The sequence below is a fragment of the Carica papaya genome, chromosome 7, assembly GCF_054855325.1.
Source record: "Carica papaya isolate Zhongbai chromosome 7, ASM5485532v1, whole genome shotgun sequence".
Classification (NCBI taxonomy): domain Eukaryota; kingdom Viridiplantae; phylum Streptophyta; class Magnoliopsida; order Brassicales; family Caricaceae; genus Carica; species Carica papaya.
In genome coordinates, this window is record NC_142315.1 from 18,283,286 (window position 1) to 18,311,259 (window position 27,974).

The following is a 27,974-nucleotide window of genomic DNA, read 5'->3' on the forward strand; positions in this document are numbered from 1 at the left end:
ATCCATCCAAGCAATCATCGTCACCTCCACGTTAGCATAGAACCCGTCAATCAACTACGTGTAAACACTACTAATTCCTTTTTATTTTTTTTTTGAAAAAAATTTATCATTGCATGTGATAATACAAAATAAAAGAAAAGAGGGTTTCTAAAAAGAAGTTCAAGCCACTTGGATCCTATTCAACAAAATAAATATTAGCCCACTAGCCTATTAATAGGCCCCTCTAGAAATCAGCCATAGTGCTAACTATGACGTTCATCAAGAAATAAGTGCTCCAATCGTTAAATTATATATATGTTAATATATTTACACGTTACCATACAACAAGGTTTATATAGTTGATATCAACATGCCAACATGCACCAGATGGCTTCAATGTTAAGTATAATACATCATACACTAGATTTGGAGTTTATTCAACCAAAACCCTCCTTCAAAACCCAAGGTAAACACAACAAGGGCCTCTCACCCTGTTTTCATGCATCGAGGTTGCACAGGGCTGCACCTGCCACGTTCCATGCAAAACTGCATCTTCCCACATTTCTTTCTTTTTTTGCCTGACATATGCTAAGTGGTATATTGCCAAGGCCTCATTATAAATCTCCTCCAGACACCGCATGCTCTGTTCAAATTCTGCAGCTCCATACAGTTCCTAGTGAAAAAATAGACATTTAAGTTGTTAGTTCAAGAGTATAGCAGGATCATATATCTAATTAAGAAGAACGCAAATAAAAATGTGATTTGCCTTGTGGTTCCTAAACAAAATTATGAAACTCAAAATAAATTGTTTCACTATTCTTTAGTTGCCATAACATGCACATTTCTGCTATACCTTTGTTTGATGGATCCTCCATCTGATATTGTGTTGCTTTATCATATATTAATCCCAAAATTGACTTGGAGATGAAAGTCTTTGATTTTTCTCTTTCCATGAAGTGAGGGTACATATCTGGCTGTAATTCTCTAGGAGTTTGTAATGGTTGCATGAGGAGAGCAAAATGTAATTACCTCAAGTTGTCAAAGGACATGAAATTAAAGAGCTACAAGCCTATAAGACCATTACCTGGCACTTTTGACAGAAAAAACAGTATTAGAACTAACTGATATGAGTGGGGACTATCACAGAGCAAAAAAGATGGATAACAGATAAATAATGAATGGAATTAGGTATGGATAAAATATAATTATCATGAAGTAGAGCCATTTCAGGTTCCCTGAAATGAGGCATGGACTAGAGCTAACACGGACAAGTTCTGGGCATTACAAAGAAAACATCATATTGAGAGAGAATGGGAGAAGAATTCTTATCGAGACACAGCTACAGTTAGAGATATTATACCCAACATCTCAACTGACTTTACAGTTTCTAACTGAATTACGCATATCCATTTTTATTTTCCCGCCTGTTTACATGTCTTTGTTATATCAGATTCTCCATCTTACCTTTCCTTCAAGGGTAGAGTTAGGATACTTGAGCTTGAGATACCTGGTTCCCAAAAAGAAAATCATTACTATTATAGTTATTCATAGGTACCAAGTCTATATTTATTAAGGGTGTTATTTTACAATAAATAAAAAAATTAAGGTTTCCTATGGTATTACATATAGGCCTGCAACAATGAAGATAAATTTCCAAAACTAATTTAGAACTCATTATCATAATATTTTAATATGGTGGCCACAAAAATAAAGATAAAAGATCAGTTTTACGGCATTAGGTTTAGAATTGTTTTTCTAACTTTTCCAGCCAACTTTCTGATGTCAAACCTATATAAGTATATGTTATGTTTTGAAATCAGGATCTTATCATTAGACAGTTCTTTGAAATTTCTGTTTCAGAATCTGCTTCTTTTCCTTACTGCAATTCCTTAAACAACCTATTTTGTTAAAATAGATTAAAGCTCATTAAAGAGAGTTACTACTATAAATCTTGTTAAAGAGAGCTCCAATCTCATAGTTTTAAAATAATATAATGACTTGTCTTAACTAATAGCAAACATAACTAATAGCAAACATACCCCTTTGTATAAATATTATAATTCTTATTTAACAATTTTAATTTAATTACAAATCTAAATCTAATTAAAATATTCCATTAAAATATTGAAAATCCTATACTATTTAGGAATCCAATATCAATGGGAAATCATGTCATTTAGAAATTTAATACTAATTAGAATTTTATGTTTATTAATAGAAATATAATACCAATTAGGATTCCGTATTTAATTGAACTTCAACATCTTATTTAGATGCTATAAATGCGTCCATAATATTACTCTCCCCGATCTTTAAGCTTGTCCTCAAGCTTGAAATGCGAATAATTTGCCTTGTCGGTCTTTTCTTATTCTCAAAACCAATGTCGCGTTCAATTTCACGGCAGAACAACTATTTACATTGTTGATCCTGAACAAACGGTTCATCGCAATTATAATACAACCCTTTCAGCCTCTTTTCTGTCATCTCTGCGCTTGTTAGTTTTTTTATAAATAGAGAGGAAGCATTATTAGATTGTGTCGTCACGTTGATGCCCTGTGGAGTTGGTATTTTCTGAACTGAATTGTTAGATTTGGGTACGAACTAAGAGAAGTCACTATAATTGTATTCAGTCATAACTTACAACTGTAGTTTCCTTTCAAAAACCCTTAACTAATTTCATTGTGTGCATAATAATGGTAGGTAATTACATCTCGACCTTTATACCAAGAGAATCAATCAATCATGTTGTAAACAAACCTACATGTTAATCAACCTGAACGAACTTGTTTACTCTTGTCAGTTTTTCTTGGAACTACCTCTGATAGTTTGCAACTGATTCCGTCAATTTTAAGTTTACCAATTCCCCTAATGGATTACTTCCTATTGGTGACCTAAACCTCAGAGAATAATAGCCTTTGAATTTAGTCTACTTGAGCGTAGGTTGTTCAGATTTTAACTAGTGGTACCATAACTGTGCCTCTCCAAGCAAATGGAAGGCCGTTAATACCACCTTATCTCTTTCCGGCGTGTATTGGTTGATAAAAAATTTCTCACACCAATGCAAGCATTTTGGCATGTTTTGATTGGTAAATTTCTCACACTGATGCAACCATATTAGAAGATTTTTAGAACCATCGGACATTAGAAAGTCTAACTTAGTGTAGTAGAGAACGATTCCGTTACCTAGAGGTTATTTGCATCCCACGATTGACTTATGATGTGAAGTGCTTGAGGTGGCTGTTCCCCGTGGCAGTTGCTGCGTACAGTTCTTTCTGATTCTGTTCATTTGTCACAATTAAAGTTAGTCATTATCTCTTTGAATTGTGAGGATAACTCTTACAACTAACTACCGAATCATCTTTCAATCTTTGTGGTCCGTGCTTCGTTTGCAGACAAAACTTTCTAAAGGATCAATCGCATATCTTCTTTTATTGCAAAATCATCCATTGTGTTAGGCTCAATAACAATTTGTTATGTTCCTGAAAATAAGATATTGTCATTAGGCAGTTCTCTAGAATTTCCAGTTGCAGAATCTGTTATTTTCCTTACTGCGATTTCTTTAGCAACTTATTTTGTAAAAGAAAAATACAACTCATTAAAGGGAGCTATTACCTTGAACCTTGTTAGAGAGAGATCCAATCCTGTAATTTAAAATAATATTCTAACTTATCTTTATTAATAACAAACATATTCATTTATATAGAGGTTACAATTATTATTTAAAAATTTTAATTTAATTAGAAATTTAAATTTAATTAAAAATATTTTATTAAAATATTGGAAGACAAATTTGAAAAAAAATCTAAAAGAAAATTTAAGAGAATATCTAAAAAAAATCCAATAGAAGATCTAAGAAAAAGTCCAAGAAGAAATATAGGAGAAAATCTAAGAAAAAGCTAATAGAATATGTACGAGAAAATCTAGGATTTTCTACCATGAGATGAAGAAGAGTGCAATCCCAGCCACGACTTGTAATAATAAGATTCTTCTTCTCTTGTTTTGACGAGAACTCTACATTGATGAAGACTCATTTTTCATGACGTAAATCTCTTGAAACCTGACATTACTTGGTAGAACAAGGATCCTTGAATCCTTATAAGATTTACTTGAAGTTGAAAACCATTCATGAGAAGAATTGTGTTCGATTGTGGAAAAATGAATAATCAAGTATCTTAAATCTTTAAGACTCTTATTATTCATATAATTAACGTGCTTTAAAAGAGATGAGTGATCAATTATGACTCTCTCAACAAGAATAAATGACTCACTCATGTGAAATACTTGAGAGTCCATGATTGGTAGGACTCTTTTAGCCATTTGCTTGTAATCACCTTCATGGGATCTTAGTGTGAGTTGCCCCCTCCCTTCCCCTTGCTCGCGCCAAAATATCTTAGTCCTCAAGATTTTAAAAAATGTAGGTACTCTAATTTAATGATTTAAAATCTATTAACTTTATTTTGAATTTGGATTCAAATAATATTTGTACTTTGAAAGTTTAATCCTCTGAGTATTAAGGTATTGATGCAGAACCAACAAAGGAGAACAATCATTTTGGAAACTTTTACATAAACGGAATAAGAAATTTTAAGTTCCTCTTTTACACTACAAAGAATAGGAAATTTTAATGTCCTTTAATAGTAAAAATAAAGTTTCCAAAAGTTGTACAATAAAAGAAAATAGGAAGATTTTCTATTTTCCTAATTCCTTTTACTTAACTTATTTTCCTATTTTAGGTTTTCTTTATTTACAATAGAAGGAAAAAGAAAGACTTTCTAATTTATTTCTATTTAATTTATTTTCCTATTTTATAAGTTTTCCATATTTGCAATTTTGTTGTATTTTAGTACCTACAAATAAAATACCTTAACTTAGTTATCAGATAGACTACTGATGCGGAATCCAAAATCAATCAATGAGATCAAAAACTCAAACATATAAGTTAACACAAACTTAATTCCTAAACGAAGTCTTCTTACTTAACCCACAATCAATTCATGATTGAGAACTAAGACAATTGGGATAAGTAATAAGAATAGATAAAACGTTAGAGATTACTTCAATAAGTAGAACCAATTCTCCACTCAACAAGATGGTTAAAAAACCCTCTCAAACAGCACTTACAATATCTAAAAACTATTGAGCAATGATTTATATTTTATTGATTTGACTTGATGTGTTTACAACCAAAGGAATAAAACCTTTATATAGGGACAAACTTTACTAGTCTGAGTAGAAATCGGAAACTAAATTTTAGAAAAACTCTAAATACATTCTTATCTAAAATTCTAATTAAAAAATTAAATTAAAGAAACATAAACATAAAAAAAATAAAATTCTTCTCTCTTGAATAGGATTCCTTATTGTGGTCGAATTCTTACTCCCTAATCGAATTTGAACTTCAATAATTAATTAATTTTTGATGAAGAAGTTGTGTTTAAGATGGCTTAAAAAGTTGCTAACTTGAAGTAGAAAACAAACTTTTCTCCATGAGAAAATCAAGGAAGATTTTCAGCTAAAATAAAGACTCCTCTTCCTTTGCTCTTTCCTTTGATTCTAACTCTTTAAAGTATTAATTGACGAAGAAGAAATCCAATCAAAACTCTAAAATAAAGAGTTGTGATCTTTTTAGAGCTCCCTTGTGACAAATCTTAGCTAATTTAGGATTCATATTGCCGCACTCCACCAAGAGAGATTGGCTTGAGAGAAACTCTCATGGGAGAGAATATCCCTCTTGGGTGGGACTCTTCTCCATGCATGTTTAGGATCACATCATTTCCCCCTTTTTTGAAAGAATTCGTCATTGAATCAAGAACTTTATCATGTAAGAGCTTTATCAACCCTACCTTATTGGGAATACCCTTGAAGTCCTGCAAAACAACATTGTTGGATAAAAAAGGATTAAGGTTAGTTAACAAACACTTTTTTCCCTCTCCTCTTGACTTTGACTCGAGAAATCTTGATCTTCTATTAACCTTTGAGTACCTTCTTCGATGATAGCAGTGCAGGAATTAAATTCTGGTCATTCATACTAAAAGAATAACAATTCTTATAGCCTACACATTTGTTATATTGACAAAGTCTTCCCATTAAGATGTGACTGGCGTACATGAGCACATCACAACGGATTTCATTAATGTATCGCCCAATAGAGAAAAACACCAGTACTTGCTTAGTCATCTTTACCTCCCCATATTTATTCAACCACTGTAATATATAGGGATTAGAATTTTTCGTGTAGGTCCAAGTTTATCAATCAAGGTAGTATTGACAACATTGGTGTAGCTCCGTTCATCTATAATAAGATTATAACCTTCCTATTCACAAGGCAATAAGTTTGTAATATATTCTCTCTTTGGTTGCTTTCTTAGTTGACTTGAACATTCAGTATTTTTCAAACAACTACAGTTTCTCCCTAAACTAGGTATTCAACGTCTTCCTCAACATCCTCCAATGGTGGCATGTTATCGGCACTGTCACCTTCACTACCACTCTCAATATCACCATTATCGTTTACCAACATGATTCTTGAGTTACGGCATTATAAGTAATGTGTCCTGAACCTAAACACCTAAAGTATTTGATGGTGCTATGTTTCGGATTAGAAGGTATCCTAGAGTTACCTTTAATGTCGTGCGACTTTACTTTAGCACTCTTCTCCTTAAATGTCTCATCCTTACTTGGCCAATGATAATGGTATATTTTATACACAATCAGAATTGTTTTTGCTTTAATTTCTTGTTATTTTTGAGTAATTTTCATTATTTTTTTCATTTAAATTTAATTTATTTAATCATTTTAGTTTATTTTATGAATTTTAGGTGATTTTGAGAGAGTTTAGAAAGTTTTTGATGAAGGCATAAAAGGCATATACTGGCATATGCATGTTCATGTAGATGGCGATGCACATCAATCCTAGAGTCTCTCTCTAGATAGAATTTTTAAGACAGAAATCCGCATTGGCTGGTGCATGGTCATGCAGATGGTTATACGAGAAAGGCATAATTTTTAGGTTTCCTAAATTGCTTAGGATGTCTTATTCTCTTTCCTATTTCACTTGAGATTTGTATTTAGGAAATTATGTTATTTACTTTAATATATATATAGAATATATTATTAGTATTTTGAAATACTCTTTTAATTCAGCGATTGTTCTAAGTTAGAGTTTTTCTTCTTCTTCTTCTTCCTGAAAGACTCAAAACTCCATTGGAGAGGAAATTAAGCTCAAGAAGAAGACACAATCCCGATTTTGATTTTGTTTTACCATATTTTCTTTTAGTTTTAGTTTTTATTTTCTCGATTTAATTATGGAATAGATTTCTTTTGTTAGGGAAAACATAAACGCTAAATTATGATGGGTATTGATTTTCATTAATGATATGAGTTAATTTTATGTAAAATCATTGAATTTAATGTTCGTATATTTTGTTGATTGAATTCCTTAATGATGTGTCGAATAGAGAAGTTAGAGTTTTTAATTGATAGGATTTTAATGCATAATTATTAGGGTTTTACATAACAGATTTAATAATAGATTTGTTCGAATAGATACTCTGAAATTGACCTGTGGCATGTATTCATGTGCCTAAAAAAGGTCGGATAATTGGGTTAATTATATGCAAATTTATATAAAAGTGTCCGAATTAAAGTTTCATTTAAATATGAAAGGTTATGTCGCTGAATAAAGTTAACTAAACTATAGAATTAACCCGCAATCTTAACTCAAATTTCATTATCAATATTGATATCTAAACAAGTTTAGGGGGATTGTGGACCCCAACATTGTGTTACTGATTAATTCATCTTTAATTTACTGTGGTTATTAAATTTTCTGTAATTTTATTTAGTTCTATATTTTATTTTAATTCACTTTCATTCAATCATTATTTGTCAAATAACAGTTTTTAGTATAATAATTGATTTATAAAATTTGGTTTTCGTGGGACAATATTCGGATTCTTATATTTATATTATTGATACGACTAGTACACTTACTAGTATTGTCTAGGATGAATCAAGTTTTTGATGTTGTTGCCAGAGACGAAAGATTTATTCAGGAATTATTATATTGTTATTGACTGTTAATTTGATATTTTTAATTTTTTTTAATATATTTCTTTTATTCTTCAAGTTTTGCTAGTGTATGATTAGAAATTCTGAGGAGCCATTAGTAGAATCTAATTTGGAACTTGAATTAACTTTTCATTCAAGAAGAAGAACAGACTGTCAACTCAACATGACGGAGCATCAAAATAATCTTCTTGAAGGAGGCGAGAACAATAATGGTGCTAGAGGTGCTCAACCTATTCGCACCATGAGAGGCTATGCCATGCCATCAATAGAAGGCACAAGTCCGGGGATTTTGAGACCTGTTATTCAAGCTAACAACTTTGAGATCAAGCCAGCAGTACGATAGTTAATCCAACGTACTTGTCAATTTAGAGAATTGCCTAACAAAGATCTACACCAACACATAGCTAATTTTTTCCAAATTTCGTACTTGTCAATTAGGAGGATTGCCTAGCAAAGATCTACACCAACACATAGCTAATTTTCTCCAAATTTGTGATACTTTCAAGTACAATAGAGTTTCTGAAGATGCAAAGAGGCTGAGGCTTTTTCCTTTCTCTTTAAAGGATAAAGCACAACATTGATTACAATCACTACCACCGATCTCCATAACTACTTGGAATGCATGTGCACAAAAATTCCTTAGTAGGTATTTCCCTCCTTTTAAATTGTACAATTAATTAAAGAGATTGCTAAATTATCGCAGGGAGATTTAGAGGCTGTAGCACCCCGAAAACCTTCGCACTTGATTTGTAGTATGAATCCCTATTTATTCGGATTTTAAGGCCATTTAAACTCTTTAAAATTTTGTGCTTTAATTTCTGAATAAAATTTAATGTGAGTTTCGTATTTATTTAGTTTAAATAATTATTAAAATTTATTTTATTGGTTAATTGTGAAGAATTTACTTTTAAAATTTTCTTAAAAATATTTTAGGGAAAACAGAGGAGAAAACAGTGGAAGATTCCACAAAAAACACCCGTAGGAAAGACTAATTGCTCGCGTGGGCCCCAAATGTCGCACGCATGCGCGTGCGTGCAGCGAGCATGGGACGTTACATCGTGTGTAGACGGGTGTATGGCTACGCGTGCCTTGTGCTTGCGCCGTCCGCGAGGCCTACATGCGCACAGTAGGCTGCGGTTATGTGCGCTACTTCGGGTAGTGCGTGCCGCCCCCCTTGACGCTGTGCGCCACCTTTGGGTGACATCCGCCGCTGGTTGGATCACGTGCCACCGATTTTCGCACCACCGTCACATCGTCTATTCGTCAGTTGTCACACCGCATCAAGTCACTTTGACTTTCTCTCTCTTTATAAAATTTCACCACTTGACGCAAATCTAACAATCCTCATTTCTTATAAATAGGAACCCTTTATTCACCATTTCCTCACCATTCTCACTTCATTCTTCCATCCATCAAAGAGTTTTAGAGAGAGAAGGGGAAGAAATAGAGGGAAGAAAAACGTAGGAAAATTCCAAGATTTCGGTAAAAAATTTAATATTTACTTTTAACATTTTAAAAAGTATTTTTACATTAAATTAATTAAGTTTTAATTAAATGATTGCATGTTTAATTTATGTGCTTAAATAAACATGCATGTTTATATGAATTGATTATTTGTATGATTAACTAAATGATTAATTTACTTATGATAAATGTTAATACATTGATATATTAAACAATAATAAAGTAACAAGCATGAGAAAAATGTATCAGTATTGACATACATGGTTCATAAAATGTTTTCGTTAGATTTTTTATCTATGGGGAGTTTTTGTTTCTCCCCATCTGATCTGAAAAGATGTGAGATGATCGCTCTCTGTGGAAAACAGCGTACCATTTGACGAGAGTGGTGGTGTGATATGATTGTAGGGATCACCTTTAGCGAAGTACGGTCATGACCATAGTTTACATATAAGACTACTGTAGTTGACACGACCGTGGACATAAATCGTGTCATAGTTTGCCAAGCTGTAAATGTGCTGTTGGTTTGAAAAGCCGTAAATTGCTGATATAATATGAAATAAATTAGTCATTGCACATGGGTAGTTGAGAATCCGTATTACCCTTAGTAGATGAAAGTCGGAACGACTTTGTGTGAAGAATAAAACGAAAAAAAGAGCATGTCATGATTGTTTGATTTTTTTTAATTTTCAGCATAATTAATTTGATTGACATAATATGACTATGATATTATGCATTTGATGTTTTTTTCAATAAAATAAATTATTTTCATAATTAATAAATAGACTTTTAACATGATTCTTGATGATAAGTAATGATGGTACTTTATTTCAGTTTTTAATTATCTTTGAAATCTTAGTGATGTCATTTAAATACTGTTTTTCTTACTGAGTATATAGAATTCACCATTTTCCATAACCCTTCTAAGTGAGGAAGATAATAAGGAACCGATCGTTGATCTACTCCTTAAAGCCTTTGAGGATCTCGTGGATCCGTGAATTGTTATGAGTACATAATAGTTCCGCACTCTGATAAGTCCATCTTTTATAAAAGTTTATAATTAATTTTATTTATGTCTCAATGTTGCATGAGACACTATTATTATTTTGTAAAAGATTGTAATTATTTATTTTGCTGCATACATTTATCTTATATGCACTCGTATTTGTTTCTGTATTTGACACCCTTATACTCTAATGAGCATTTGGGATATTACAAATGGTATCAGAGTAGTTACGCGAAATAATCCCTTACAACTGAGGTTGTAATTAGAAAACCCTTCTAGGATGCTTAGAACATGTATTCTTTTGAAAATTAGACCACCAATTAGTGTCTTCCTTTTCTTTTGTAGAAATGACACGAAAAAAACCCTCTGTAAAGCGAACCAAGAGACTTGAGACTCAAGATCATCCGACCAAGGCCAAGTTTACTGAACTTTTCCGAGCCATCCAAGGTCTAACCACAGACGTAGACCAAAACCAAACAAATCCTTGCCAACACCCTTACCCTTGACTATCATCCAACCAAAAGATCGATCTCCTACAACATAACAGAATTTAAGAAACTCAACCCACCCCACTTTGAAGGAGGCCCCGACCCCTTAGTAGTCAAAACTTGGATCCAGCAGATAGAGAAGCTTTTCTTTGTCTTAAACTTAACCGAAAAACAAAAAGTTTTCCTAGCAACCTTCATGTTAACCACTGAAGCCGAGCATTGGTGGCAGCTTAAGAAGGAAGTCTTACCTACCTTTACCACTTGAGAGGTTTTAATGGATGTTTTTTTTGAAAATTACTTCCCTGACTGTGTCCGGGAGAAGAAAGAGAAATTTCAGGACCTCCGTCAGGAAAATTTGATGGTTGCCCAGTATGCAGCCCAATTTGTTCAACTGTCTAGATTTGTGCTAATAATGGTCACCTCTGAGAGGTAAGGTTAGGAAGTTTCTAAAAGGCCTTCGTGCTGATATCTACGACCGGGTCGCGATACTGAAACCCAACTCGTATGTCGAGGTGCTAGAGCATGCCCAGTTGGATGAAGATTTTATCTCGGCCCGGCACCAACGCATTGCCCGAGTCCTACCCAACAACAGCAACAACAAACCCAACAAACAAGAAGAAGACTGTCCGATCCAGTTAATAAGCATCGTAATAAACTACCCTGAGTTACCCCTCCTGCTTTGCTTCCACCTACTGGACTCCCTACGCGCCCTACCCAACCATGTCAGCATTGTGGACGCTTGCATAGTGATCAGCCCAGCTGGCGTTTGAACAACGCATGCTATAATTGCGGAAGCACTCAGTACTTTGTGAAAAACTGTCTCCAGCAACCGAAGGACATGGCCACCAGTAGCCCAGGGTCATGTGTATCCCCTTGATAAACCCGGTGCCCTCACCACTCCTGCTCTTATTCAGGGTCTTATTTCTATTATTTGATACAGCACGGTCGAGTAGTTGCTTACGGATCCAAACAATTGAAGCCCCATGAACGTAATTACCCCACTCATGAGCTGGAATTGGCGGTTATAATCTTTGCCTTTAAGATATGGTGTCATTATCTGTATAGTCAGACATTTGAAATCTATACTAATTATAAAAGTTTGAAATATATATTTTTACAGAGAGAATTGAATATAAAACAAAGACGTTGGATGGACTTTCTGAAGAATTACAACTGCAAGATCATCTATCTCCCCGATAGAGGTAATGTAGTTGCTGATGTTCTAAAATGGAACGAGTCCGCTTTGTTGACCAAGACAATGGCCTCCAATTGGAAACTATTTGACGTTATACAAGCACTCTGCCTTAACCATTACGGCAATGGTGCTTACCTCGCTCAGATCTGAGGTTTGTCTGATTTTTTCATGAAGATTTCGGAAGCTCAATCTACCGACTCATAGATAACAAAAAATATGAGTAAATTTACGTATGACAAATTTTATGATTTCAGACTCACAAATGATGAATTGTGCCGATTCTGGAATCGTAATTGGTCCCTGCTACTATTAGGACAGATGTTCTTAAGGTTGTTCATGCCTTTAAATTATCCATCCACCCCGAAAGTACGAAGATGTACCGGAACCTGAAGCATCAATACTGGTGGCCTAAAATGAAGAAAGACATTGTCTACTATCTCTCCCGATGCCTTACTTGCCAACGAGTTAAGGCTAAACACTAGAGATCTGGCAATTTATGGCAAGGCCTCCCTATTTCGGGATAGAAGTGAAAGCATGTGACCATGGACTTTGTTATCGGTTTGTCCAAAACTTGTTTCGATCGTAACACAATATGGGTCATTGTTGACTGATTGACGAAGACCGTTCATTTCCTGCTAATCAGAACCATAGATTCCACTAGCAGGTTAGCCTGGCTATACGTCGAGGAGATTGTTCGACTCTATGGCGTTCGCTTATCCATTGTATCAGATAGAGATCCTTGATTCACCTCTCATTTCTGGGATAGTTCTCAATAAATGCTTGGTTTGGGATTGTACTTCAGCACTGCCTATCATTCTCAAACCGATAGTCAGTCTGAATGCACAATACAGACATTTGAAGATATGTTGCGCGCTTGTGTCCTCGACTTTGAAGATAATTGGTATGAGTACCTTTCCCCATGTGAATTTGCTTATTGTAGAAATGTATATATGTAGAAATGTAAATACACTAAGGAATAAATTAGTATTTTACTAGGTTGTTATGTCAGCTGGGAAATGCCCACTACCATTGCACCCCGTTAAGCTGAATATTTTCCACAACCTCTTTTGTTTGTTCTAGTCGAATGCCTATAAATTGGCATCTTTGTGCCCAATAATAATAACAGAAGATTCTCCTCTTCTCCCAAACTCTCAATCTTCTTCATGACATCAGAGCCAGTCTAATCCACATTCATCATCCAAATCAAGCCAAATGGCCACGGATGAGCAAACCTCCTCTCCACTTGAAGTACTTTCAGGATCCTATCTTCCAATGTCAGTCAACAACTCTCAAGTTGATCAGGCACCATCGTTCGTCATTAGACATAGGTTGAATGGAAGCAGCTATCTCCAGTGATCCCCCTCTGTTCTGATGTTCATGCACAGAAAGGGAACATACGAGTACCTGACTGGAGAAATCGTTCCACCTCCAGCAAATGACCCTAGCGCTCATACATGAAAAGTCAAAAATAATCTCGTAATGTCATGGCTAGTGAATTTCATGACAACAAAAATTGGAAAAAACCTTCTGCTTTATGAGACCGCACACGATATTTAGGTTGTTGCCTACGAGTTCTATTCCAGTCGTGATAACACTTCAGTAATCTTCGAAATCCAAAGCCACCTTCATGACCTGCAACAGGGGGAGCTCTATATCACTCAATACTACAATGCCCTCACCCACAACTGGCAATAGCTCAATGTCTTCGAAGAACATCAATGGAGCTATCCCGACGATTCTAAAATTTTCAAAACCATCACTGAACGAAAAAAGGTTTTCAAATTTTTAATGAGTATCAACAAAAATCTTGATGAAATTCGTGGACATGTTCTAAGCACCAAACCGCTGTGGAATCTTAGAGAAATTTTTTCGAAAATCCATCAAGAAGAGAGTAGGAAGAAAATCATGATGGGAGAGTTTGGCCCGAACACCGTAGAAATGGGTTCTGCACTTGCTGCTCAGAAGAAATCCTCTCGGGCGAATCCCAGAACAGTGCTCTTGCCTCCTAGCACATCTTTGCCTTTGTGGGTCGCATTTCGGAAGCTGGAGGAAGAAATGGGAGACCATGGTGTGAGTTTTGTAAAAAACCCGGTCATACCCGTGAGAAGTGCTGGAAATTACATGGCAAACTAACTGAGAAAAAACATTCAAGAGCTGAGGGCAAAATGGTAATTTCTGAGGAATTATCCTCTGCCCCCACATCCACAGAAACAGCTCCCTTCAGTCTAGCTTAGATGGAGGCTCTCTTGCAAATGTTTTCTCAGAAGGGCCTACTTGGTAATGCTTCAGTTGTTTAGAAAGGTAATTGCTTACTCAGTTTATCTGCATATTCTGTGAAAAGGCAAATATGGATTATTGATTTAGGGACATCTAACTATATGATTGGAGATATTACACTCCTTCATCAGTACAGTGAGTGTAAGAAAATTTTTTCTATTAAGATCGCTAATGAAACAAGTTCTAAAGTGGCAGGAATTTGCTCAACCTATATATCACCGAATTTGGTTCTACATTCCATTCTCTACGTGCCAAATTTGGATTGCAATCTACTATGTATAAGCAAATTATGTAAAAACTTGAACTGTGTAGCTAAATTTGACAAATGGATATGTATTTTTCAGGATTTGGACTCGAGAAAGATGATTGACATTGCTAAGAAGGAATCAAGACTTTATCTTCTACCAATCACAACATCGCCTCCAAATGAACAAACTACAAGTGCAGTATGTACGAATTCCGTATCTGTAGGATGTTCTAGTATTGAACAATATATTATGTTATGGCATTATAAATTAGGACATTCAAACTTTATGTATTTGAAATAACTATTTTCTACTTTATGTAGAAATAAAAATCCAAGTTCATTTCAATGTGAAGTGTGTCAGTTTTTTAAACATATTCGCAATTCATATCCCGTTATTGCTTACAAACCTTCAAAACCATTTGCATTGATCCATAGTGATATATGGGAACCGGCTCGGGTGAAAAACATTACTAGTACAAAATGGTTTGTCTCCTTTATTGATAATCACACTAGAATAATCTAAGTTTATCTAATGAAAAAAATCTAACGTTGGTCAAATCTTATGACCATTAAGAAAAGATGTACTTAAGACTCTTATTGTCAGTATAGATTTCAAAGGTCAGACCATAAATGTAATGGCGTTATATCTTCAGGGCAAAAATAATGGCTGCCAACTTCAGGTCGTGGGTAGGGTAGTTCTGCTTATGAACTTTGAGCTGTAGAGATCCAAAGGTGACTACTCTGCCATGCTGCATCAAGACACACCCCAAACCAATATGAGATGCATCGCAGTAAACTTAAAATCTCCCAACATCTTCAGGGAGGATTAACACAGGAGCAAAAGTGAGAAAAGACTTTAATTCCATGAAGCTTTCACTGCACTCATAATTCCAAATGAAAGGTCCACCCTTTCGGGTGAGTCAAGTCATAGGGGCAGCAATCTTGCGAATCCATCAATGAATCATCGGTAGTAGCCTACTAAGCCATCCTATACCTTTAACCTGTATACTGAATCTACACGCGTCTCCCCCCATAGGACACACACTAACATTTAACACACACACACTAGTAATGTTGCCTCGCCAACTACTAAATTTACAGCAGCTATATCAAGCTATATACAACTCACACCCTCACACCACACAGCTACACCAACACACACCTCTATCTCGATACCTCACACCCACTCTCTACAGGCCTCCCTTTCCTACTCCCTAATTTCCAGCATACACACACTCCACCCTTCTATGCCTACCTCTACTTACAACCACACAACACTTCTTCTCTTACACGAATTCCCTCACTCACCGAATTCCTCCTTCTCCCTCTTCCCGCGACCTACTTTAAGTATCCCCACTCATAATCACGAACTCTCCTCTTTCACGGACCTCACTCACACACCGCATTCCTCCTTCTCCCTCCTCCCGTGGCCTCCTCCATACACCCCACTCATACTCACATAAAATCTCCTAGCTCTCACGGATCACTCACTCACAGAACTCCTCGTTCACTCTCTCCTCCCGCGGCTTCCTTCATGTACCTCCACTCATACTTACACAGAATCTCCTCTCTCTCTCGCGGACCTCTCTCACTCACCGAATTCTTCACTCTCTCTCCTCCCGTGGCCTCCTCCGTAAACATCCTTCACCCTTCCACGATTCCACCTACCATCCACACCCGCCTGTTCCCTGCATCGTAGTTTTCTGCTCTATATCCCAACAAAACTTAGATTTCTCAACCTAAAGTCACAAATTCAAATCCACACCACACCTACACATGAAACTTAAAGTTTACCGTACCTCCTATCTCCATCTTTCTTCCTCCCGTGGCTCGCACAGTCACCGTCCTCTTTTTCCTTTTCTCTCTCTTCTCGTTCCTCCCCGCTTCGGCTCCTCTCTCTCTCTCTCGAACCTTATCTTCCCCTCGATCTCCCTTCTCTATTTTCTTTCTTTTATTTCCTCTTGCTTTTCCTTTTTTTTTTCTTTCCCTTCTCCTTTTTATACCCCACTTGCCTCTCATCCTGCCCGTCCATCTCACCTCATCCCAACCGTCCACTCCCTCTTCTCCAAACAACGTCGTTTCATACTCTTCTCCAAACAACGCCGTTTCCTCCACCTCTTCACCAAACGACACCGTTTCCTCTAAACGACGCCGTTTCCTCCTCTTCTCCAAACGATGTCGTTTCCTCATCTTCTCTAAACGGCACTATTTCACTTATATATACATACATACATACAAATTTCTTTTTTTTTTTTTACATCCAGTTACTACATTTTGTCCAGTCACCCACCGATTCTATAACACTGTGGATATCACCTTTTTTGAAAACTAATCCTTTTATCCCACTCTCAATATTCAGGAGGAGACATATGGTACTAAAGAATATCGATTATGGGATGTGAATATACTTCCATTACATGTTCCATTAACAACATTAGAAAAAGAACTCGTCTCTCAAACTACCAAAGAACCTGAACCTGAACTCACCACAGAGACTGATAGCACATTACCTACAATAAGTAAGTTGCATGTCTATACCAGGAAGAACAAAACTCAAAGTCAAGATAAAGTAACTGAGTCAACTATGCACTATCATGATTCAACTCCTAAACCAAGCACCCACAATAACACAGGTAATGAGATCTCTAACTCAACTGATGATATTGGTTTACCTATTGCTTTACGAAAAGGTGTTCACTCATGTACAATGCATCCCATACAGGATTATATCTCATATGGCAAACTATCTTCAAAATATCAAGCTCTTATGAGTAAATTTGACAGTATCCCTTCAGAACCAAGAACGATTCATGAAGCTCTCAAAATTCCTGAGTGGAATGCTGCTATCCACGAAGAAATTTCAGCTCTTAAGAAAACCAGAACATGGGAGTTATATGATCTACCTTCAGGAAAAACTCTAGTAGGATGCAAGTGGATCTTCACTACTAAATACAATCCTGATAGTAGTGTGAATCGCTACAGAGCACGACTTGTTGCTAAAGGATTCACTCAGTCATATGGAATTGATTATAAAGAAATGTTTGCTCCAATTGTCAAGCATAGCACAATCTGGGTACTATTCTCTTTAGCCTCAAATCTTGATTGACCTCTTTTCTAGCTTGATGTAAAGAATGCTTTCTTTAATGGTGATTTAGAACAAGAAATATATATGGAAGTCCTACCTGAGCTTGAGATAAATCTACAAAAAGTTTGCAAAGTAAAAAAGGCACTGTATGATCTCAAACAGTCTCCAAGACCATGGTTTGACAAATTCACCAAGGTAATGAAGCATATGAGATACGAACAGTGTCAATCTGATCACACTTTATTCATTAAGCATTGTATCACAGGAAAGAGAGATGTACTAATTGTTTACGCTGATGACATTATATTAGCAGGTGATCATAATGAAAAAATCCAAAAATTGAAAGACTTTCTAACCAAAGAATTTAAAATCAAAAACCTTGTAATACTTAAGTATTTTCTTGAAATGGAAATCGCTCGATCCAAGAATGAAATTTCTATATCTCAGCGGAAAAACATCTTAAATCTTCTGAATGAGACAGATATGCTTGGTTGTAAACTTGTAGAGACTCCTATGGAATCAAATGTTAAACTTGCCTCCAAAAGTGATTGCAAATCTGTTGATAAAGAGATGTATAAGCAACTTCTTGGAAAACTCATATACTTGGCTCACACGAAACCTGACAACTGCTTTGCATTAAGCACTATGAGTCAATTCATATCTCAACCTACTAAGGAACATATGAGTATTGTCTATCGCATCTTGAGGTACCTAAAGATGACACTTGGACAAAGATTATTTTTTCATAAGACTATGATTAGAGATATTGAAATCTACACTGATGCTGATTGGGCTGTTTCAATAACTGATAGGAGATCTACATCTGGTTACTATTCTTATGTATTGGGCAATCTAGTCACTTGGCGGAGTAAGAAACAAACTGTTGTGTCAAGAAGCAGTGCTGAAGCTGAATTGCGATCTCTTACCCATGGAATATATGAAGGAGTATGGCTTAAAAAGATCTTATTTGAATTAAGGTTCTCGGCTCCCACTACTATGAGGATTTAGTGTGACAATCTATCAACTATAAGCATGGCCAAGAATCCTGTGCACCACGACAGAATTAAACATGTGGAAATTGATCGACACTTCATCAGAGAGAAAATTGAAAGCAAGGATATATCATTATAATACATCTCAACAAGTCAACAAACTGCAGACATTCTCACAAAAGCACTACCAAAAAGAGAATTTAATAATCTTGTATCCAATATAGGATTACTTAACATTTATGTATCCTAAATTGAGGGGGAGTGTAGAAGTGTATATGTGTAGAAATGTAAATACACTAGGCGTAAATTAGTATTTTACTAGATTGTTATGTTAGCTGGGAAATGCACACTACCATTGCACTCCGTTAAACTGTTAGAATATTTTTCATAACCACTTTTGTTTGTTCTGGCCGAATGCCTATAAATTGGCATCTTTGTGCCCACTAATAATAACAGAAGATTCTCATCTTCTCCCAAACTCTCAATCTTCTTCACTTATAATAACAGTTATCATTTCACTATCGGCATAACTCTGTATAAAAACATTACAATAGGCCCTGTCGTTCTTCCACTTGTTGGAATGAAGTCGGGAACCATCATCATTTGGGACCAGATTACATTCAAGAAACTATTGATAAAGTCGCCATTCTTCGAAAGAACCTAACCACTACTCAGAGTCATCAGAAAAGTTACGGCGACAACTGTAAACGACCCTTAGAGTTTGCTGTTAACAATCAAGTTTTCTTTAACATCTTCTCTTACAGGAGAAAAATGCGGTTCGGTAAGAAAGGTAAGTTGAGCCCCGTTATGTGGGACATTTTTAGATCGTGGAACATGTCTAACCCGTAGCGTACGGCCTCGCCTCCCAGAGTTTGCGAGTCTGCATGATGTTTTTCATGTTTTCATGCTTAAAAGGTACCACCCTAACCCTTCTCACATTATTCCTCACTAAGGAAAACAGGTTCAAGCATACATGATTTATAAAGAGCTCTCTGCGAAAATCCAGGTTCGGTGAAGGTGCAGTGGCAACACCACACTCTGAAGGAGGCGACATGGGAACTGGAGAGTGAAATGCGAGAGAAGTTTCCTGATTTATTAATGACAAATTTGGAGGACCAAATTTCCTAAAAGTTTGGAGAATATAGCACCCAAAAAACCTTCGCACTTAATTTATATTGTGAACCCCTATTTAATCTGATCCTGAGATCATTTAAACTTTTTAAAATTTCGAGTTTTTATTTGTGAATAAAATTTAATGTTTAAGTTTTATATTTTTTTAGTTTAAATAATTATTAAAATTTATGTTATCCGTTAATTGTTAAGAATTTATTTTTAAAATTTTCTTAAAAAGGTTTCAAGGAAAATAGAGGAGAAAATGACCTAAAATCCCGCGGGAAACATTTGAGAGAAAGACCCTGCACGGCGAGTGCGAATGTGCGCACATAGCCAGCACGGGACTTGAACCTGTGTGCACGTACAATCTGAACGGGGTGCGAGACGAGGTCTATGCATGCGAGACATCGTGCGCAGACGGGCGCGCAGCTTTATGCGCCCTATGCGCACGCCGTTCGTGCGGTAGGCCTATGCACATAATATGGGGAACTCTGAGGCTTGCTTCCCAGCTAGCCAGATATGGAGAACATAGGCTCTACCAAGGGTAGCTTTATTTACGTGGGAAGCAGAAAGGGAATGCATTTTGCCTATTGATAAGTGGATGAGAAGGGATAGAATAATGATCAACATATGTTATCTTTGTAAATGTGTTGCTTAAATGTGTAATCGTATTCTCCTTCGGGTCTGATGGCTTATGACTAGTGGGCTATGGTGCACAATCTCCTTGACATCAAGTGAGCAATTGTTGGGTCGGTGAGGGATGAATTGTGGGCGGAAGCGTTTTTATAAAAAGAAAAAAATTGAAAAGCTTATTCCTATGATTATTTTTTGGATCATTTGTAAAGAACGAAATAGTAGAGCTTTTGATGATATATAGGATGAGATGATAAAAATTAGGGATAGATGATTTCATCTTTTTTGCTTCTTTGATTTTGGGATATGACATAGAGGATAATTTTGGGAATGTCATTGAGATCATTACTTCTTTATAAAGTTTTTGTATAAGGACAGCACCCCTTTTGGTGCCTATTGATATACTTCACACTTTTTATATCGAAAAAAAAAAAAATCAGAGCACGAGGAAATGAATTGCTCAAAAGTAAAACATAAGTTCTTAATTTGAAAAATGTCAAATAACACAGGGTTAAACTGTACTTGCCTAGTTATAATAATACATAAAGATTATAATTACATGAGTATCTAAAATACCAAAATATTTCAATTCTCGAATATTCGTATCCTACAAAAAGCGAAATGTTTTCCTTTACCCCATGCTCTAGCCATACAAAATCACAACGAAAGTTCCTTCATAGTTTAACTGTAGCAGAACAAAAGGTAACTATAGTGCTCAAATACAAAATCTTAATGACTGTAATTACAAAATTAAAATAGAAAATTATGCATTTAAAGAAATGGAACTATTATAAAATCCTAAAGTTACAAAATACCTAGTTTTATCTATATTATTACAACAAATTATAGATTAGCTAGATACAACTAATAATCTATTTAAAATCATAAATTAAATTTATTCGAAACCAATCAATTATAATTCTATATTACAATCATCTGCAACAAATATAAGATATTTTAATCTATCTCATGTTATAACGCTTCTTCTTCTAGACCTTAATCTTATATGTTAGAAAAGAAGTCTTTGGGAAGGTCAAGAACACTCCATTGACATCATAGGCATTCAATAAAGCCAGTCAACCGAGATTCAGTTCCAACATACTTCAATTTTCATATATTCACCAACAAAATGGTCAACAATTTCAAAGAGTACAATTAAGCATAAATTTATCCAGACCTCATGTTTATCAAAATGAATTTCAGATATATTCTTAGCAAAAATCTAAGCTCAACTCTATTAAGATAGGAGAAGGTAAAATTAGGGCCAAATCAAGCTCCAATCACAAACCTCACTACTGCCATTAGCCATGCACCTTCCCTTGAATATATTTTTTGGGCATTTCATAGCCAAATCCACATATATAAAACCAGTTCCATCTGTATGTATAAGAGGTTCCCCGTCTTTACCATAAACATCACTTCCGTCAAGATCCTAACATTTTATAAAGACAATAGAAATAAGAGGTATTGTAATAGAAATTTCACCAGAAGGTATACATAAGCTGTGTACTAAGTAACAATTCAATATTAAACCACGGTCTACATTTACCTAGCATTTTATATCATTTATCCTCTCAATATTTACATCCCCTAAATCAACTGGTGCCTTTATAGTTCTTGACAAAACAAGTGAAAACCTGAATGCCCAATAGAGAATGGCTCTTTTACAAATGTTCTTTGTATGAGTCCCAAGGAGGAAGAGCAGGGGAAAGCAAATGGATGGAAGAAGAAGTTAATGTTACTAACCTTGCCATATATTTGGCAATGTTTGGTAAGCCATGGACAAGCATGAAAATAGATCTAGCTTCCTGAATTGTCTTCCCAGATAAAATACACTCTTGATCCTTATCAGCAAATGCCTTGGACTCCATGCGGACAAAATAACACTTGACTGATGACGTAGTTGAATCTTCCTTCTTTTCCTCCTTTCCGCCATCTTTAAACACTGATTGTTGGATATATTAAAATAAAATATTGCTTTATGTTCTTAAACAGACAATAAGATTGCAACCTTGAGGCATACAATTTGACATCTAACCCTGCTTCCTGGATGTACTATAGATGAAAGTTCAGATCTCGATCGTGCAGTAGATCTCCCTACAAGAGCTCCTAAAAGACAAACTCCAAGAGAATTTTGTGTTAACTTATGAAGTAGGATGGCAAACCAAAACAAGAAGAAGAATAAAGCAGAAGATTGTTCTTGCATATGTACACAGTGCATAAGAATAAGATCCTGATGATATTCCCAAACTTATAATGGTTATGTGGCAGGTCAGAGAACTGACTCCTAACTAGATAAATAGACAATAACACTTTTATTCATGCTTGTACTGTGGTATGTTGATGACTGGAAGGAAGAATTAACCAAAGGTAAAGCAGCATAAAGAGTCATAGGCTACCAAAGTAGTTATCAAATCTCAATAACACCCTTGGGTACAAAATAAGCCCTCCCACACAATTACACCTATCAGCGAGATGATCAAACTAGAGAACCTGCATAGTCCTTCGATTTAAGCTATACCCATTCGGAGAAAACTACACAACCACGGGCAGAATAAATGAATAAGCAAGAAATCAGAACACAAACTCACTGACAGTAGAGAGATGAGAACTAACCAAAGAAGCGGTAGCGACGCAAACCAACAAAAATTCCTTCACTTGCAAACCTATGGTACTTAAAATAAAGATCATTAACACTAAGGGCAGAATTTTCCTTGTTTGTCATTTCTTCTGCAAACTTAACCATCAAGACATTGTCATCCCCCAAGACCCTGTGCATGTGAGTTGCAGTTTTTTCCAAATAAGGGCCCTAAAATAAAATTAATGGGAATGGTAAGATATTAACCACAGTATACAAACACAGTAAAACTGGAAAACTGAAATACAACCACCAAGAACATGTGCAAGAGAACATGAAATCCACTAGTAAAACCATGAGAGAATATTCATCTATCCAGCAAAACTTTTTGAGAAACTAAATTGCAGGGACATTAAGACATACAAGCTTAAGGGGACTCGAATAAAAGCACCAGATATAACCCGCAAGAGAGAAATCAGCTTATGCAAGCAAATTCTGCAGATGGGACAGACATGCATCAGCACGAGTTACTATTGCTATCAGTTAATACCATGTAAATAGACTTCCTTTATATGCATAAGGTTCACATGAAATGCACAAGGCACTGAATCGGTATAGTCAATATTAAGCAATGATGACCAATAAAGTACCTCCTTTAGAAAGACTTATTAGTCCTCTGGTGGACCTGTTACTGTTAGTAAACTAAATACATTTTTTTATCCAAGCACTTGGTGCATATCCTAATTATATGCCTCATTATGAAGAATAAATATGAATCTGGAACCTGGAACCTGGAACCTGCAACTTCCATTCTGAGAAACATAACAGCGATAGAGATGTGTTTGACCAGAATCCCAATCAAAGAACTGCAAAGCAAATAAAAAACTGGCTGTAGGTCAAATAAACCTTCAGTCTAGAATTACAACTCCATAAGATGGTAAGTTAATTTTGTCAAACTCTTATGCACTTATAGCTCCTATTTCCATCTTATGGATTATATGTAAAAGTCCAAGTTCATTGTCAAAAGTTGGATATGGTTCAACAAAATTTGCTTTAAGAATGTTACAAATAGGAGCTACAACTATTGAAATGCACATTAAGAGCAAAAGTCTAGAATTGCCCACATGGAAAACAGAAATGGAAATACATAAAGTTATTTCTAACCCTTCATCATCCAATACAATGATATTTAATTCCGTCCACCTAAGGAAGAGAGCCACAGAGAGGGAGAAGGACAGAGCCCTCATGACTGATTTCTGCCATTCTTAGAAACAAAATCCCAAAATATATTGGAAACAAGTGTGTAATCTTGGCATAGACAATTCAGAAGCTTTATTTTGAAAGCCATAAAAGAAAGGTATTTTAGTTGTTATTTTATTTTAAGATTCTAAATAGTACATACGTCATTATAATCACGAACGATCAAAAACTCTCAAAGCACTAACATCAAAAGCACCTTCTTCCGTTCTTCTTTCTTTATGTATTGTTGACCAAATGCATTCCAAACTTCCAGCTCAAAATTATGCATGGGCAAATCCTTTAGCTTCCGTATTTCATCAGCAGAGATAGCATCTTCAAGCCTCTTCCTGCTTATTTAAATTTTAACTCTCTGTTTAAGATTTTAAGAAACCATGAGGGAATTAATGATAGACAAACTTACTCGCCGAGGTAACTCAGCAAGAGGAACGCTTTCCTGAATTCAAGTTCTCCCAGTGCAACCAACTGTGCACTATGCCTTTGCCCGTCTGCTCCATCTAAAATACTTGGAGGAAAGTTTCGGTTTTTATCCAGTGAGTCTTGAGACATCATTACGGCATCATTGGTGCCTGCAAAAAGCCAGCAACGAACACTGAATAGAGTAGATTACCAGAACACTCTACACTTACAACGGTTGAAAGTGGAAAGCGGTAAAAGAAAAATAGCCAGTAGAAGTCCACAAATTTTAACACAAGAAATCCCAATTTTCAGGCCAAACCCCTTGTCAGCAAGACAAACAAAGCCTGCTGGCGAGGTAAGCTTAAACTAACGAAAGTCTGAAAGAGATATCAACCAGGCACCTAAAACAATAACAATTAATTAAATAACAAAGAAAGTTCTAAAATGCAAAAGAGAAAAACTATCACATAAAGCCCAAGAAAAGACTCAACAACCTAACCCCTAGCAAGAGAAAAAACCGCCAACATAAAACGAAAGAGCTCTTAACCGAACATACTGGGGTTTGGACTGCAAGGAGAGGAACAGACGCATTTCAGAGGAGAGGGGGAACCATTACGACTCCTTTGGGCCATGTAAATGATAAAGCCGTCCAGGGTGCGCCGTATTTTCTGGGTAGATATAGTGCGCAGGATATTAGTAGCTTCTACTTCGGCAAGTGATGCGAGTATACGTCTAGTCTTAACCTACAACAGGCGGCTGGTTCTGCTTCGCACAGATAGTCTGTAACAACTCCTCAACGGATTGAGGAAGATCAGCATAAAACGTCGGTTTCTGTGGTGCACAAGAATTGCTCATTGTTTTAGCAGAGTTCTTAAACTTTTCAGGACCAAAATTTGCCGGGTTGGACTCATGCAACAGTGGAGAAGGGAAAAGATGTAATGCGGCGTGGCCTGGAAAGGCAGAGATATAATTCGGAACGACTGAGAATGAAGAATCTAGACAAAGAGGCTGGTTATGGAAGTAGATAGGGAATGGGAATGAAGGAGATATATTTTGAACTTGTAACTAGGAATGCAAAGAGCCAAGTATGTGGTGATAAGAATGGAATCAACGATGATGGAAAAGGCGGAAATTTTTTAGAAAAGCTTTTACTGGAAGAAGCTGACGGCGAGGAAGAGAAAGTGAAGAACGAATGTGAAGCTTGCAGACGGAGATGGGAATAGAGATGGAGCGGTATGAGAGTAGCAGAGGTGTTGGAGTGGAAGAAAGAGGAGATTGTTCTAATTTTTGGCCCTGGGACAGAAGGGACGCGGAAGGGAAAGAAAAAAGTTGTTAATTGTTTTCCCCATTGTACAGTCTTTTCAAGTGTGAAATCAAATATTTAAACTTAAAAAAAATAAATTATTAAAATATAAGTGAAATTACCAAATATTGCAATTGAAATTATAAGTTATAAAATAAATACTACATTAACAACCCAAAGTTAATTGGTTAATACTTTATATTCTACTCTAGGTGAATTTTATAATTTAGAACTTAAATGAGAATGAGAATTTATACCATATTTATTTATATTTGTGGTAACTAACCTATAATTTTAATTTAATAAAATTAAATATTTATTTTATGAATATATTTATAGAATTATAATAATTAAATTGAAATAAATCTTAATAAATACGTATTTATTATGTGTTAAAAATAAATAAATATTTCATTAAAATTAAGTTATTTAAGTCAAAATAATTCTAACAAATTAAAATCTAACATAATTATTTTACTAATAAAAATTATAAAATAATATAAATAACTTTAAAAATAAAATATATAATAAATAAACAAATTTTTTTTTAAATATATTATGTTATAGCAATATTCACTTAAATATCTTGGACTTAACATTTAAGATTGACTTAAATAATTAATATATTTTTATATTATTTTTATTTTTCTATTTAAATTTATAATATTTTTTATTATAAATTAATTGTTGTACTTTAAACTTTTTTAAGAAACACATTCCCCTTTATTTTTTTAGTTAAATAAACACATTGCATTAACATACAATAACGAGATATGTCAAAAAAAATTTCTAACAAGACATGGTGAGAATGGAATTTGAATATACATCTCTTGGTCTTATGTGTAAAATTGACAATTTAAACTAACTAAACTATCTTAATTTTAATATCAATAGATTGTTAATAAAATATTTAATAATGGAATATATCTAAAAAATATTAATAAATATAAAATAATAATATTTTTGTACCACTTAAAAGTATTATATATATTAATATAAATATGTAAAAAGATATATAATTCAATTAACAAAACATTGTTATTATAAATTAATAACTTGGTATTAAATTAATGATTAAGATTTTGAATTTATAATGACAAATTATATATAACATAAAATATTAAATTTATGAATTACTTTATGATCATAAATTTTTGAAACATAAATATTAATCGAGTTTCAAATTGTTAATTTATAATAAGATGGTTATGATTTTTAAATTATATATTTTTGTACATATGTAAAATTAATATATATATATATAATAATTTTACATGATATAAAAATATTATTACTAATAATAATTAATTGACCTTATATATATTAATATTTTTTTTGGACACAAGATGTAACAACCCCGAAAATAAAAATGAAATGTATCTATTAAAAAGTTCTAAGTGCGGAAGCAAAATAAGAATTCTGATTAACATCCCTTACACAATAACCAAAAACGTATAGAACGTATGAAAGAATAAACTAAATAAGGTAAATACTAGTAATGAATGTTATAAATAAAATTATGAAATCCTTAGACATCTACTCGCCGTTTTTCTACGGCACGGGCTCGGGAACCAAATCCTCCTGATCTGAAATTGTTAAATAAAGAATGAGTTACACTAGTCAAGTAAAGACATCACACTATCTCACTGTCACAGAAGTAAAGGTTGTTAGAAAACAAAAACAACCAATGGAACATAATTCATGATAAATTCATTTATCAATAATAAAACCCTTTACTGTCCACTTACCTCGGTGAGCTTCATGAAAACAACATAAGAAAATAATAACATTATAATATCATGAAATCATACACACTTTATAACATAACACATATCATACATTTGTATTTCAATCATCAGACAACAGATTTTCCTCTTTTATCAGCCTACTA

The 27,974-nt window shown here is 34.7% G+C and overlaps 1 protein-coding gene across 17 annotated transcripts; it reads right to left on the reverse strand.

The window, feature by feature from the left end:
* Nucleotides 1–237: 237 nt before the first annotated feature.
* Nucleotides 238–26,134, reverse strand: LOC110816276 (putative RNA-dependent RNA polymerase 5). Of its 17 annotated transcripts, none has more exons than XR_015813030.1 (10): nucleotides 25,328–26,134; nucleotides 24,785–24,950; nucleotides 24,570–24,710; nucleotides 23,909–23,990; nucleotides 23,163–23,355; nucleotides 22,293–22,482; nucleotides 21,835–21,978; nucleotides 1,444–1,486; nucleotides 833–1,069; nucleotides 238–652 (listed from the first exon to the last, which is right to left on the reverse strand). XR_015813030.1 is itself a non-coding variant. In XM_088206830.1 (8 exons), exons 1-8 carry the CDS (start codon nucleotides 25,369–25,371, stop codon nucleotides 21,971–21,973), a joined length of 903 nt encoding a protein of 300 aa, XP_088062956.1. In that variant the 5' UTR covers nucleotides 25,372–26,134; the 3' UTR covers nucleotides 21,633–21,970. The 17 variants fall into 17 exon arrangements, 13 of the variants coding, with proteins under 13 accessions (XP_088062956.1, XP_088062948.1, XP_088062957.1 ...); XR_002540004.2 differs by having other exon boundaries at nucleotides 239–652; nucleotides 22,293–22,491; XR_002540005.2 differs by lacking the exon at nucleotides 1,444–1,486 and having other exon boundaries at nucleotides 240–652; nucleotides 22,293–22,491.
* Nucleotides 26,135–27,974: the final 1,840 nt, after the last annotated feature.